This window comes from Hordeum vulgare, chromosome 2H (genome assembly GCF_904849725.1).
Source record: "Hordeum vulgare subsp. vulgare chromosome 2H, MorexV3_pseudomolecules_assembly, whole genome shotgun sequence".
In the NCBI taxonomy this organism is placed as follows: domain Eukaryota; kingdom Viridiplantae; phylum Streptophyta; class Magnoliopsida; order Poales; family Poaceae; genus Hordeum; species Hordeum vulgare.
In genome coordinates this window covers 369,822,696-369,838,302 of record NC_058519.1, presented here as the reverse complement: position 1 = coordinate 369,838,302, position 15,607 = coordinate 369,822,696, and the positions used below count along the sequence as shown (strand labels likewise).

Sequence of the window (15,607 nt, the reverse complement as noted above, 5' to 3'; positions counted from 1 at the left end):
GCGCCATTGCCTTAGCAAAGGAACCATGGTTTCACAAGAAGACCAGACACATCAAACGACGCTTCAACCTCATCCGCGACTACGTCGAGGAGGAGGACGTGAATATATGCAAAGTGCACACGGATCTGAATGTAGCATACCCGTTGACTAAACCTCTTCCACGGGCAAAGCATGATCAACACCAAAACTGTATGGGTGTTAGATTTATTACAATGTAATTCACATGGTGATGTGAGGGCTAGATTATTGACTCTAGTGCAAGTGGGAGACTGTTGGAATTATGCCCTAGAGGCAATGATAAATAAGTTATTACTATAATTCCTGTATCAAGATAATCGTTTATTATCCATGCTATAATTGTATTGAATGAAGACTTAGATACATGTGTGGATACATAGACAAAACACTGTCCCTAGCAAGCCTCTAGTTGGATAGACAGTTGATCAAGGATAGTCAGGGTCTTTTGACTATGTACAAGGTGTTGTTGCTTGATAACTGGATCACATCATTGGGAGAATCATGTGATGGACTAGACCCAAACTAATAGACGTAGCATGCTGATCGTGTCATTTTGTTGCTACTGTTTTCTGCGTGCCAAGTATTTATTCCTATGATCATGAGATCATATAACTCACTGACACCGGAGGAATGCTTTGTGTGTATCAAACGTCACAACGTAACTGGGTGACTATAAAGATGCTCTACAGGTATCTCCGAAGGTGTCCGTTGAGTTAGTATGGATCAAGACTGGGATTTGTCACTCCGTGTGACGGAGAGGTATCTCGGGGCCCACTCGGTAATACAACATCACACACAAGCCTTGCAACCAATGTGACTTAGTGTAAGTCACGGGATCTTGTATTACGGAACGAGTAAAGAGACTTGCCGGTAAACGAGATTGAAATAGGTATGCTGATACTGACGATCGAATCTCGGGCAAGTAACATACCGAAGGACAAAGGGAATGACATACGGGATTATATGAATCCTTGGCACTGAGGTTAAAACGATAAGATCTTCGTAGAATATGTAGGATCCAATATGGGCATCTAGGTCCCGCTATTGGATATTGACCGAGGAGTCCCTCGGGTCATGTCTACATAGTTCTCGAACCCGTAGGGTCTGCACACTTAAGGTTCGGCGTTGTTTTATGCGTGTTTGAGTTATATGGTTGGTTACCGAATGTTGTTCGGAGTCCCGGATGAGATCATGGACGTCACGAGAGTTTCCGGAATGATCCGGAAACGAACATTGATATATAGGATGACCTCATTTGATTACCGGAAAGTTTTCGGCATTACCGGGAATGTACCGGGAGTGACGAATGGGTTCCGGATGTTCACCGGGGGGGGGCAGCCCACCCTGGGGAAGCCCATATGCCTTAGGGGTGCCGCACCAGCCCTTAGTGGGCTGGTGGGCAAGCCCAAGAAGGCCCCTGCGCAGGATAAGAGAAAATCAAAGAGAAAAAAAAGAAGGGGAAGTGGGAAGGAAGGGAAGGACTCCACCTTCCAATCCTAGTTGGACTAGGATTGGAGGAGGATTCCTCCTCCCCCCTTCGGCCGACCCCCTTGGGGCTCCTTGAGCCCCAAGGAAAGGCCCCTCCCCTCCCTCCTATATATACAGATGTATTAGGGCTGATTTGAGACAACTTTGCCACGGCAGCCCAACCACATACCTCCACAGTTTTTCCTCTAGATCGCGTTTCTGCGGAGCTCGGGCGGAGCCCTGCTGAGATTAGATCATCACCAACCTCCGGAGCGCCATCACGCTGCCGGAGAACTCATCTACCTCTCCGTCTCTCTTGCTGGATCAAGAAGGCCAAGATCATCGTCGAGCTGTACGTGTACTGAACGCGGAGGTGTCGTCCGTTCGGCACTAGATCGAAGCAGATCGTGGGACAGATCATGGGACGGTTCGTGGGACGGTTCGCGGGACGGATCGAGGGACGTGAGGACGCTCCACTACATCAACCACGTTTATTAACGCTTCTGCTGTGCGATCTACAAGGGTACGTAGATCTGAAATCCCCTTCGTAGATGGACATCACCATGATAGGTCTTCGTGCACGTAGGAATTTTTTTGTTTCCCATGCGACGTTCCCCAACAAGGGAAAGGTTAGTTAGGAAGAAAGAATCCTAGTGAATGTGTAACCGTGTGTAACTCTTTGTACATTTAGCATTTTTGTTGTGCCTGTCCTCTCAGCTGGTTGGGTCTCATTCATCATACTTTGTATGATCTCGAGCGTGTTACACTTGATCCAAGAATCCTTTGTAGATAGTTGTAGGCATCCTCCCCTTCTTCCCAGCCTTCCCCATACCTCTTTTACAGTTGGGCAGTTCCATAGCAGTTACATCACGTGTACCCTCGACAACAGGGGTGATGCACTGTAGTTTACGTCGAAGGAGATCCGACCGACAGCGCCATACGCAAGACAATTGGCGGGTGCTTTTGCAGGTCCGAAACCCCGCGTGCGTGGGACGAACCACGTCAGGGAGTGTGGATGCTGTGGGCTTCCCTGGGTCATTTCGCTCGCACCTAGAGCCTTGATATTCACAGCTCTCAAACTCGCGGAATAGCGAAGAACGAGAAAGAAAAACGACGAAGAGATAAAATATAGATGAAAAAGTAGTAGATTGATTGTTTCTTTTGTGTGTTGTTCAATCGGCCGTCACCACTAACATACATAAGAGGTGGCTGAACTTCACGTACAAAGAAAGAATTTATCTAGGCTTCCTTTATGATAAAATTACATCAATTCACATTCTAGAGTCCAGATTTATTCTAACTCGGATTCATCCTAAATCTGACGCAAACTTTGGTCTTGCTCGTTGCGCGGGCCATCGAATTTCCACATGACCTCCACTTGAGATGGACCACACATAAATTTTGGGTGCCTCGACGAGGCCAACAATCCGTAGGTTGACCACTTTTCCCAATAAGTCCGTTTTAAATACTTTACGAGGACATGTTTGACTTCCAGACGGACTCGGTCATGCAGCTAACTAGAGTGTCCGGATCTTGTAGCAGATTTGTAGGTTGCATACTACTTCATATGATGATGACTCCAAAATCAATGTTTCCTGTTTCACGATACGCAAACTTTCGTGTAGAACACTTTCTCATCCGAAGCCATCGAGATAATATTTTGAGGCCATCTTCAGCTTTTGGTTGGATTAATCAAAATTGACAATTTCCACTTGGCCAACAAGATTTTCACTCGTTCAACAAGCTTTTCGCCGATAACCTTTTCACTTGGCCGACAAGCTTTTCGCCGGCAACGTTTTCACTTGGCCGACAAGCTTCACTCAGGCAAAGTCCGAATAACTTGCTTGACCCATCAGACATCACCTAGGTGGGTGTCTCGTACCTCGCGCCATCTTTTCATTTAGGGTCGATCCACATAGGGTTGCCTTTAATTTTTATACACGAATTTGGTTTGGGATGATATATATATATATATAAATCAATCGACTCGACGAGACGAAGACAATCCATATATATCACTTCTTCATGTGAGGCCGTTTTGGAGGCGTAATCGACCAAACAGCTCTTGGAACACAAAATCTTGATACTTCAAGCATAGTTTCGGCCCTTTGATATGAAATCAGATGGCAATGACCCCAAGAGCAAAGTTTTAATTTTAATTATACAAAACTTTGTTATGTAGAGAACTTTTCTCGATGAATCCATCTTAATTATGTTTTTAACTATGTCGCAATATGATGTCAACACACGCTATGCGGGCCAAGCAGGTTAAGTAGGCCAAAGTCCGCTTCAGTTTTGCGAGTTGTCCAAGGCCATATGGTGTAATCTTTGCAGCGCAGAGGTAATGGGTTAGCGGAAGTTTGCATTCGCCTGCACCTTGAAATGTGACTTCACTCCTAGAGCTATATCTCATCCAGGACCCCAAATTTCGAGAGCTCTTATTTCGCCTGCAAGGCGCCGTGTAGTCACCTAGCGTGCACCCCTAAATCCCGCTCCCTTAGTGCGTACTATTGGGCGGACCCCTATTTTCTGCTTTTTTCTTCTACAAAATAGTACATGATTTAACACAGTTCCAAATTTTAAATAATGGTCAATATTTAAATACAAAATCCGTATTTGAAAAGAATGTTTATGAGTTTGAAAAATTATTCACAATTTAAAAAATTGTCGTGAGTTTCAGAATTGTTCTTGAATTCAAAAAAAGTTCTCATAAATTAGAACAATGTTCATGATTTCGAACAGTTATTCAAAACAATGTCCATGATATTGAACAAATCTTCACGGATTCAAAATATTTCATACTATTTTAAAATGTTCAGAAAAATGATCATGAAAAAAATGTCCATGGATTCAACAAAATGTTCATGCATTCCAAAAAGATGCCATCTACAAAACAATAATCATGAATTTTAAAACTGTTCCTAAAAAGAACTATTGTCAACGCAAAAGAAAAATCCAGTGATTCAAAAAAGTGTTCACGAGTTTCCAAAGAATGTTTGATATTTTGAAAAATGACCACGGATTAATAAAATGTAAGAAATTTATGAAAAATGTTTCATGATTTACGAAATACTTGCTATTAAGAAAAGATTTTAAAACAGGAACACTAAAACGAAAATAAAACGAAAATAAAAAACCTAAAAGACTAAACACAAAAAAATAAAAAAGATAGAACCTTCCCAAAACCGGGAAAAAGATAGTTGTACCGGCCCAAAAATTTACTTGGTGGGAGCTTGGTGGTGTGCGCATGGTCGCTAATCGGCGCCTTAGGCGCCCGTTCATTCTATTTCCTTAATTGGGGCGCACACTCTCCTGAGCGCTGAGCCGGGCCATCTTCATTATTCTTCTGTATTAAAATGCAAAAAACTGCATGTGAGGGCCGCGGCAATTATTTTTCGCCTTAAGCGAGTCGACAATTTGCTATCACTGGAGCCTCCGCACGAACAGGCCGGTCCATTTAGCGTGCGCGCATGGTCGCTAATCGGCGCCTTAATCACCCATTCATTATATTTCCATTATCCGGCGTACACCCTCTCCTCCGCACTGGGTCAGGCCATTTTCATTATTTTTACTGTTTTACAATGCAAAAAACTGCACGCAGGGGTCGCGGTGACTATTTTTCATCTTAAACTTATCAACAGGTTTCTCTTGTTGAAGCATCTGCAGTAATGGACCGGCTCATTTAACGCATATATAGTACCGAAAGATAAGAAATAGAGACGCAAAAGAGGATCAAACCCGGGTCGCCATGGTGGTGGATCGTGATTCTAGCCACTGCGTAAGGGAAAGCATCAGGGTTTTTCTGTTTTCTCATATTTCCCTTTTTAATTTATTCTCCGTGTTTCTTTTTTCATTCTCCATTTTTTGTTTGGTTTCTTTTTTCTTCTTCATTTTTGTTTGTTTTTCTTTTTCTTCTCCATTTTTTCCTTTTCCTTTTCTATTTCTTATGTTTGCTTTCGTTTTCACTCTATATTTTCGTATATGTGAAAAACATTTTAAAAGTGACTAGTTTAGTGCCCGTGGCAACCACGGAACAGAAATATATATATAAATACATTGATCAAATCTGATAGGGCAATCAATTATCAGCTTTATTCATGGCTGTCCTGAACTTGGTCCGCCACTGTCGTAATGAAACAGACAGCGATGAGAGGAATAAGAGTAAGACATGATACAAAAGTGATCATTAGATATATTAGATTGAGCATTTATGTAAGCAAGAATATCCTAAAACTACAGTTGCGATGACAAAGTACAGCATTCACACCTGTGTCAAAGCCAAAGTGAAAACAACGTAAGTAGCGACTGAAACTGAAGTAATCCAAGCAAAAGTGGAGCCAAACTTCTAGGCAAGTATACTTGACACCATACCAATATGTAAATAAGAAACAAAACACAACACAGACAGAGCTCAAGCAAACATTCCGAGAATAAGTGGCATCAATTACCAAAAGCAACAGCAATATCACAGTATGCACAACTGATGGATGGTAACCGTTGGAGAAATAACTATGAGTACCTCTAGTATTGTGGGAACAATATTGAACACTGTCACTGTAAGAATGAAATTTATTGCATTGCTGCCTCTGTCAATTATGCGATTTAGAGCTCCAGTTTGCCGGCTGAAAAACATAAACAAACAAAGGAACATAAAAAATCAAATAATTCCCAGCTCGTAAATATCAAAACTCGGCAACTACATAATAACTGTAAGTGTTGAATTCTTATAACGTGTTTCCACAATGATGTTTTACACAAGTAGCAGTTAGACCTAGGGCCGATTAATTGCTAGCAGGAAGGCACCTTACTGGCCGCACAGAATATAGTGTGGACAATCAATGAATCAAGGAAAACATCGAAGCAGACATGATGGCATGAACCAGAGCATTCACAGATACCTTAGATGATAACGAAGATCAAACTCATGCAAGTGAGAAAACACCTGCGACACGTAAAGTTAATAAACTGAAGTAATACTTAAAGTGTCCACAGATAAATATCGAAATAGTTCTGCAGGACAGGTCCATCTAAAACTGAAAGTGGCTACAAATGTACAGATGACACTCGATCCTCACAGAAGTACAGATGCAAATAGTTTGGCTCCAGCTAAGTGCAAGATCTTCAAATGGTTCTTTTCCTTTTTCTAGCTTTTCTAGTTTCAGTTAGGCCTTTAGCTTTCTTTTGCTTGCTTTTAATTTTTTCTTACTGCCAGATAGACCTTGCCCCATTTGGACATTTTTCTTTTAATGAAAATGACACGCACTTAGGTGCGGGTTCGAGCAAAAGAATGTACATATACCACTCATAGTAACCTTTTTTCAGCTTCACGAATATAAGGACGTATAGGAACAACATTGTATAGCAAGAAAATAAGATACTTCATTCAATATATATCCATACCGGGTTGAAATATCTAAAATTCTGGACAGCTACAGTACTTAAACAACTTCACTAAAAAGTGATACCATGGAAATGAAAGGGTTCAGCATTTACCATCCTGGAGACTGAACGGATGGCTCTCAAGGTAACTTTCGAAAATAAAGCATTCCGCAGTTCTGGAAACAGAAAAATTACCATAAATATTTACCATAATGCATAAATCATAGTTGTATATGTTATGAAAGGAGAGCAGAAAGAGAGAACTTAAAAAATGCAGAGTTTCTTTTGGCGGCTTTTCAGGCATAAAAAAATATTGATAACCAAGTTCTTTAACAAAATTTACCTGTACAAGCTGATACTCCTGACCGCGCAATACCATATCCAATCAGAACTGCTCCTGGGCTTGCAAAGAGAGCCAACAGGGTTGCATTAGCATCTGTAAATGATGCTAGTGAGGCTTCAGCGCCACCAAGTGCTGCAAGCCAATCGATAGCAAGCTTAAACAAGAAAGGCACTTGAACATTTATAACCTGGTGTTCATTGTAAATACAAAAGGCCAGGTGATAAAGTTGAAAGCTTCATGTAACACTAGATCAATTCTTTTTTTGAAATGAGATCAATTCAGATGGGGAGCCCTTCCACCCGATGAAAATTTCAAAAGAAAAAGAAAAAGAAAAACTTCATGTAACAACTTCCATGTTTTAAGTTCATCATGGCATATATCATAACTGCAAGGGCAATATTTTTTCCTTTGATTTAAGAATGACGATAGTTGACTATTTCTATTTGAGACCTTGTTGAACAATTAAACAAGAAGACGTTACCTATTTTGTTTTCAAAAGAAATATGCATCCAACAAACAGGATGCATCTGAATTTACCACATTGCATCAAAATAGGTCAAAAGGGTCATTTGTATAGAAGCCAAGAATTTCAGTACACTATGAGTAATGCAAATGCACTGCATTCCAACGAAGTGAGGTAAGGAGACTATCAATCTTGCGCCTACTGCATGATGGTCAATGGTAGACTCTACAAAAAAGTGTTAGCCCAAATGGGGTTACTAATATATCACAGATCGCTAGTACTTAATGAGTACAACAGAAACAAAAGCCTTTGCTAACAAAAGTGGGTTGCATTATTTTAGCTCGAACAATATTTGTATAGGTAACAATTTCGACCAGTAACATCTACCTTCGCGCCGACTAAGAGACCCAATAACAACACAATCCTGATGTTGAAATCACGGCTATTGTTCATCCTTAAGTACTTCCAAAGGTTTCGAAGGATCTGAATATCTGCTATCTGATCATCGATGTCCTTCTTTGGGGCATCTTTATGCACGTTGTCATCAGCCGTTTTCCCAGCGGTAGCATTGGCAGAAGTGGAGAAGGCATTCGCTCTCTAAAAAACAAGCAAGGATCACAAAACCATAATTTGGCAAAGAAATAGTACCTTTTATGAAGAAAAGGAACAAAACAGATGCATCGACCTCTTTCTATCGTTTTGTCAACCATTGATGTCATGAACCAACCACAAAACAATACTTGATTAACCATATTTTCAGTTGGAGCTAAAAAAGGCAGGGTAAGTGCAGTTACAGTTCATAGGATCACAGGAAGTAGAAAGAGAAATGCAATGTGCTCTACACTTGTACTTCATTTTGGGCTTTGACAAATTAATCCAGAAACTGATTTTCATACAGAAACACACTGGAAAGTTGAGTGCATGCAGGTTGCAGGTTGTCCCAGGTTCTCAACAGAGAAAACTTTGTATGTGGAAATAAGGCTGCACTGAAGCTTCTAGATTCATCCCTTGGCAACCACTATACAAGAAACTGAAGCCCAAAGATAGCATTAAAAAATCACCCTCCTATTGCCCGCTACTGAAGGATAGATTGAAAAGTGGTGAAGCGCAAATCCAAATCCCTCGTGCTCTCATCCTCGTCGGCGCCACCGGCACCATCAGCAGGGTTCCGTCCGTTGTCGGCGCCGCGCTTCGGCCGGCGATTGGGCATCGGGAGGGAGGGAGGTCATGGTCGTGGTTGTCGCCTCTCTCAGGTCGGGTGTTTGTAGGAGCAGAGGAGAGCAAAGCAGGGATCTTGGTATGGAGCTTGGAGACTGCCGGAGTGCCTCCCCCGTGGCTAGCTAGCGCATCGACGGAGCTAGCGACGGTGTTAGTGACGGATCCGTGCGCCACGTCATCGAAAATGGGACCCACATGTCATAGTCATGCTTAAAACGCTCCAACCGACCGGATTGTGTTTTTGCAAAAAATTAGGCGATTTTTGTGTGTTTTCTGCAACGAATGCGTAAAAGGGTGTTTTTTCGCAAAAGTTCGCTTCATTGTGGTGGTTTTCTGCAATTAACTCAGATCTCGAGGTGCGTATGTGGAATTCTTGCTCTCTTTCTCCACTCCCAAAACACGACTGCATGCACGCCAAGTTAATGTGGGGATTAGTGCTAGCTAGCATTGGTTCTCTCATTCGAAGAGTCAAACTGAAGATTCAGAACCATGCACTTTGGATTCAGAACCAGCAAGGCTACATGGAGAATCGGCAACAAGGTTCAGACTGAAGATTGACGAAGAAGATTAAACCTGACGAAATATTGAGTGGTCCTTCTTGCATCTTGGCTTTGGGATGGAGTACCACTGCCATGGCGCCATCCCACATCACAGCTTCGCCATGGCAACTTGGCAAGGAGCCAGCTTCAATCAACCTAGTCATGTCACTGGATCAGTGTTTCCTTGCATGGACTCGGGTAGGAGAAGGATGTGGGGACAGCTAAGAATCCCTGCCTGCAAGCATCTACAGTTGCAAAAAGAATTGAGATAACAAAGAGATACTTTCATTTGTTGGTGGGATAACAAAAATTGATAACAAGTTGGAATACAACGGATTCCATAAAGGAGGTTGTTGCCTGGGGAGTGCGGCCGCTGCTTCCGTTTGTTGGAACTCCTCATCGTCCCCTGGAACACCTCTGTTGTACGCTTTGTCCTCGTCCTCGTGCGCCTGCACGCTCGGCTCCAACGGCTGCTGGACAGGCGGCTCAGGGGCCATGGCGAGTTGTGCAGGACGGTTAGCTAGCTCGTCGAGCTCGGGGATTTGGGTCTCCGGCAGCAGCCGACAAGCTCGCCAGGGCCACAAAGACAACCAGCCCCATCAGCATGAGATCCACGACGGCTTGGAGATGGTGGCGCCTCTGGAGAGAGGATCAGCGCAGCGGCAATGATGTAGTGGTGGCGGTTAGCGTTCATCAGGTGGAGTGCAGCGAGACTCGGGCGGTGATGCAGTGGAGGGCGGCGACGGCGACCGGGGCGATCGATTTAGAGGGGAGAGGGGTTAGCGCTGGAGCGATGGGATAACTGTTCGGTCTCGTGGAGTCTGGCTATTTTTCCGAGCGGGGATGGGAGAAGCGGTTGAGGTTTTCCTAATTTTTTTAGTCGTGGGTAAGAGTACGAAGGAGGGGAGGGCAAAGTAGGTCGAACATAACTGAGGTTGAACCATGACTGAGGTTGAACCATCACGACGGCACATCCTGCTTTAATAATAGAGACTAGTTAAATGCCCGTGCGTTGCCACGGCATATGAAATAATATATTAAAAAATCACTTGATAAAATCATAACATGGAATTTGGATATTTTAGACGCTCGTTTTTATATTGAATATATTTTAGGAAGAAAACAATGTTAAAGGTAAATGAAAATCTATGAGCATGGACAAACTCTTGTTTTGGAATGTAGATAATAACTAAAACATTGATAAAATTAGCACATCCGTTAAAATGCCATAGACACAAACAAACATGACGAAACGGTCATGTACATAGTGGATACAAACCAAGTTTGTGATAACTAAACTTACAAATTAAAACACATAATCATATGTATAATAGACATAACAAATGTCTACTATTTGTACTACATGCGCCAAGCTTTTTTTGTATACATCCTGCGATCGGAGAACAAATAGATGCCCGTGTGTTGGCATGTTGTCTAAATACCTTGCTTAATATGCTCTAATATATACTTCAGCGTCGCAACAAAAAACAATTTTACAATCCAAACTACTTCACTTATGACATGCCCCTTTCTATTTTCAGAATATGAATTAGCCAGCTGAATTTTTATGATTCAGTGTCACGTACAGACGTAGGTAAAAATTCAGCTAAAGTATAATACAGACTTGTCCCCCTTTTTTTAGGCAAAAAAATCACCCTGGCCAAGTCTCTGCCCGACCTCACTCTATCTTCACTCACTGGTCACCACCTCATCCCCTTCCCCATCCCCTCACACTCCCATGATATCCATTCATCCCCTCACACTCCCACCGTTATCCACTCTGAAGCTCACCTGTGCTGCCGCCGTCGCCGCCCCTCCTCTCCGACGCGGCCGTCACCGGAGCCGCCCTCCTCGCCCGCTCACGCACGCCTCCTGCTCCCATGGTTCGCGGCTCCCTCCCTGCTCCAAACCCTAAGCCCCCGCCCCCCTCGCGCCACCTGCTCACCTCTTCCCCTCCATCTCCGGCACGACTTCCTCCCCGGCCGCCACCACGCCGTCCGCGCCGACCGCGGCCTCCGCCCCGCCGCTCGAAGACTGTCTCCGCCTCCTATGCATGAAAACTAACGAATCTCATGTATACTTGATACCATATGAAGATGCAGGTAAATTCAATAGGCTACCTCCATCCTGTGAAGAAATAAATTAAGTTACACCATCCTCCAAAAACTGAGGATAGCTAGTGAAAACTAAAAGCATCATGATATAGGCATCCATCAAAGATGGATACAAGAGGAATATATGCGTTCACATAGACACAAACAAAATGGCTAGAGAACATATGTAGAACGAATTTAGAACGAATTACAACAAACTCCACGACGGCGTGTTTACTCCGACGAGGTTTGACCGGTATAGGGAGCCCCCTCAGTTCGGCCTTCCAACCTTAAAATATAAAGGTTTCTGGTGTGCATTTTTGATGGCCGTTAAATTTTTGACGGATTGGACCACTTTTACGGTTTATTCTAAACACTTATTTCAATCAAAACTGTAAAACGCAAAAATTAAAAGGGTTTGATCACTTATACCGGGTTTGCTAGAGATGCTCTTAAACGGAATGTTTCTATCCATCGGATTTGATTTTCAAAATCTTGAATGGTCAAATTCAGTTCCGATCTTAGAAAACCGATATATTATTACAAAAATAAAACCACGTATAAACTGAACTGAAGTAAAGCAAATGACACGAGGAGAGAATTAGGTGTCAGTAGTACATTTCATCGGATGAGTGAACCTCAACCTACATCCCAAAACTGAGATCGTCTTCCCTGTGATACATATGCACGCCGCACACGCTATTGCCACACGCTTTGCACTGCCATGAGCCCGTCCATGCACGCCTCAGACGCTCACGAGCTTCTTGCCGAGGATCATGTCGTCTGTGGTGAAGTCAGCCTCCTTCCTGAAGGTCCCGCGGTCGAAGTCAAGGTTGTACGAATCCGTCAAGCCGTCGAGGAGGTCGTACTCCAGCGTAACCCCGAGGTCCTTGCTGGCCTTCTCCACCGATGCGAAGAAATGCTGCCGTCGTTGCATCATGCAGTGTCGGTCAGCGACACTGTAATGGTTGTACTTTTCCAGAGCAAGACGTAGAAGAAATCACGGAATACCTGGTCTCTGAAGGGGAAGGCCTTCTTCTTGCCGAAATCGAAGTCCTTGGGGTTGTAGTGGATGATCTCCGGCTCAGGGAACCCCCCAGCCTGCATTGCATATCAAACACCAAGCGAAAAATGATGTATAGTTAGAATCTAAGTGAATTACCCACGGACATGGAGTTGTTTGCACACGAGGAACAGCTTGTTCATATATATGACCTTTGCGCATGCCTGTGCTATCCCGTCGAAGGTGACATACTTGCTGCCGGAGATGTTGTACACCTGCTTGCTCGCTTTGGGGTTGCCGAGGACCTTGATGAAGGCCGTCGCCAAATCCTGTTGCAAAACCAAGCACAAGACAGTACAGAAGATGGCTTCTACGACATACAACCCGATAGCAGCAATTCACCGCATGCATGTCAATGCACAGACCTTGACATGGCGGAGCTGGGTGATCTGGTTCCCAGCGTTAGGGATGGGGATCGGGCGACCAGCCTTGTGTTGGGGAACGTCGCAAGGGAAACAAAAAATTTCCTACGCGCACGAAGACCTATCATGGTGATGTCCATCTACGAGAGGGGATGAGTGATCTACGTACCCTTGTAGATCGTACAGCAGAAGCGTTAGAGAACGCGGTTGATGTAGTGGAACGTCCTCACGTCCCTCGATCCGCCCCGCGAACAATCCCGCGATCAGTCCCACGATCCAGTACCGAACGGACGGCACCTCCGCGTTCAGCACACGTACAGCTCGACGATGATCTCGGCCTTCTTGATCCAGCAAGAGAGACGGAGAGGTAGAAGAGTTCTCCGGCAGCGTGACGGCGCTCCGGAGGTTGGTGATGACCTTGTCTCAGCAGGGCTCCGCCCGAGCTCCGCAGAAACGCGATCTAGAGGAAAAACCGTGGAGGTATGTGGTCGGGCTGCCGTGGAAAAGTCGTCTCAAATCAGCCCTAAAACCTCCGTATATATAGGTGGGAGGGAGGGGAGGAGGCAGCCTCAAAACCTAAAGGTTTGGCCGAAATTGGAGGTGGAGGAGTCCTACTCCAATCCTACTTGGAGTAGGATTCCACCTTCCCACTTGGAAACTCTTTCCACCTTGTGTTTTTTTCCTTCTCAAACCTTATGGGCCTTAGTGGGAACTTATTCCAGCCCACTAGGGGCTGGTTTATCTCTTCCCATAGCCCATGAGACCCCTTGGGGCGTGACACCCCTCCCGATGGTCCCCGGCACCCCTCCCGGCACTCCCGGTACACTACCGATGAGCCCGAAACTTTTCCGGTAATGCACGAAAACCTTCCGGTAACCAAATGAGGTCATCCTATATATCAATCTTCGTTTCCGGACCATTCCGGAAACCCTCGTGACGTCCGTGATCTCATCCGGGACTCCGAACAACATTCGGTAACCAACCATATAACTCAAATATGCATAAAACAACGTCGAACCTTAAGTGTGCAGACCCTGCGGGTTCGAGAACTATGTAGACATGACCCGAGAGACTCCTCGGTCAATATCCAATAGCGGGACCTGGATGCCCATATTGGATCCTACATATTCTACGAAGATCTTATCGTTTGAACCTCAGTGCCAAGGATTCATATAATCCCGTATGTCATTCCCTTTGTCCTTCGGTATGTTACTTGCCCGAGATTCGATCGTCAGTATCCGCATACCTATTTCAATCTCGTTTACCGGCAAGTCTCTTTACTCGTTCCGTAATACAAGATCCCGCAACTTACACTAAGTTACATTGCTTGCAAGGCTTGTGTGTGATGTTGTATTACCGAGTGGGCCCCGAGATACCTCTCCGTCATACGGAGTGACAAATCCCAGTCTTGATCCATACTAACTCAACTAACACCTTTGGAGATACCTGTAGAGCATCTTTATAGTCACCCAGTTACGTTGCGACGTTTGATACACACAAAGCATTCCTCCGGTGTCAGTGAGTTATATGATCTCATGGTCATAGGAATAAATACTTGACACGCAGAAAACAGTAGCAACAAAATGACACGATCAACATGCTATGTCTATTAGTTTGGGTCTAGTCCATCACATGATTCTCCTAATGATGTGATCCCGTTATCAAGTGACAACACATGCCTATGGCCAGGAAACCTTGACCATCTTTGATCAACGAGCTAGTCAACTAGAGGCTTACTAGGGACAGTGTTTTGTCTATGTATCCACACAAGTATTGTGTTTCCAATCAATACAATTATAGCATGGATAACAAAAGATTATCATGAACTAAGAAATATAATAATAACTAATTTATTATTGCCTCTAGGGCATATTTCCAACAGTCTCCCACTTGCACTAGAGTCAATAATCTAGTTCACATCACCATGTGATTCCAATGAATCCAACACCCATATAGTTATGGGGTCTGATCACGTCTTGCTCGTGAGAGAGGTTTTAGTCAACGGTTCTGAAACTTTCAGATCCGTGTGTTCTTTACAAATCTTTATGTCATCTTTATAGATGCTGCTACTACGTGCTATTCGGAAATGCTCCAAATATCTACTCTACTATACGAATCCGTTTCACTACTCATAGTTATTCGGATTAGTGTCAAAGCTTGCATCAACGTAACCCTTTACGACGAACTCTTTAACCACCTCCATAATCGAGAAAAATTCCTTAGTCCATTTGTTACTAAGGATAAATTTTGACCGCTGCTAGTGATTCAAACATGGATCACTCTCTGTACCTCTCAACATACTTTGAGTCAAGGCACACTTCAGGTGCGGTACACAACATGGCATACTTTAGATTCTACGGCTAAGGCATAGAAGACGACCTTCATCTATTCTCTTTATTCTGCCGTGGTCGGGTTTTGAGTCTTACTCAAATTCACACCTCACAACGCAACCAAGAACTCCTTCTTTGCTGGTCTATTTTGAACTCTTTCAAAAACTTGTCAAGGCATGCATCTTGTTGAAACTTCTATTAAGCGCTTTCGATCTATCTCCATAGATCTTTGATGCTCAACCTTCAAGTAGCATAATCCAGGTACTCCTTTGAAAACTTCTTTCAAACAACCTTGTATGCTTTACAGAAATTCTACATTACTTCTGATCCAC

At 43.8% G+C, this 15,607-nt stretch overlaps 1 protein-coding gene and 1 long non-coding RNA gene across 3 annotated transcripts; both read right to left on the bottom strand.

Annotated features, from left to right (window-relative positions):
- Positions 1–5,555: 5,555 nt before the first annotated feature.
- On the bottom strand, positions 5,556–10,283 carry LOC123426310 (ABC transporter B family member 25, mitochondrial-like). 2 transcript variants are annotated; one of them, XM_045110122.1, is made up of 6 exons: positions 9,462–10,283; positions 7,208–7,339; positions 6,979–7,040; positions 6,384–6,427; positions 6,005–6,107; positions 5,556–5,752 (listed from the first exon to the last, which is right to left on the bottom strand). In XM_045110122.1, the coding sequence occupies exons 1-6, from the start codon at positions 9,589–9,591 to the stop codon at positions 5,747–5,749; spliced, it is 477 nt and encodes a 158-aa protein (XP_044966057.1). In that variant the 5' UTR covers positions 9,592–10,283; the 3' UTR covers positions 5,556–5,746. The 2 variants fall into 2 exon arrangements, with proteins under 2 accessions (XP_044966057.1, XP_044966056.1); XM_045110121.1 differs by having other exon boundaries at positions 5,556–6,107; positions 9,462–10,280.
- Positions 10,284–12,145: 1,862 nt separating this feature from the next.
- LOC123430098 lies at positions 12,146–12,953 on the bottom strand. The gene is made up of 3 exons (XR_006622853.1): positions 12,736–12,953; positions 12,532–12,621; positions 12,146–12,442 (listed from the first exon to the last, which is right to left on the bottom strand). It is a non-coding gene; the product is annotated as an uncharacterized LOC123430098 (long non-coding RNA).
- Positions 12,954–15,607: the final 2,654 nt, after the last annotated feature.

What these genes read in the sequence shown, in the direction of transcription:
- LOC123426310 (XM_045110121.1), bottom strand. Translation starts at nt 9,591, where the DNA reads ATGACTAGGTTGATTGAAGCTGGCTCCTTGCCAAGTTGCCATGGCGAA. An exon ending in AGGAGTATCAGCTTGTACAG is followed by an intron (nt 7,041 to 7,207) that starts GTAAATTTTGTT and finishes TTCTGTTTCCAG; the next exon opens with AACTGCGGAATGCTTTATTT. An exon ending in GATCTTCGTTATCATCTAAG is followed by an intron (nt 6,108 to 6,383) that starts GTATCTGTGAAT and finishes TATGTTTTTCAG; the next exon opens with CCGGCAAACTGGAGCTCTAA.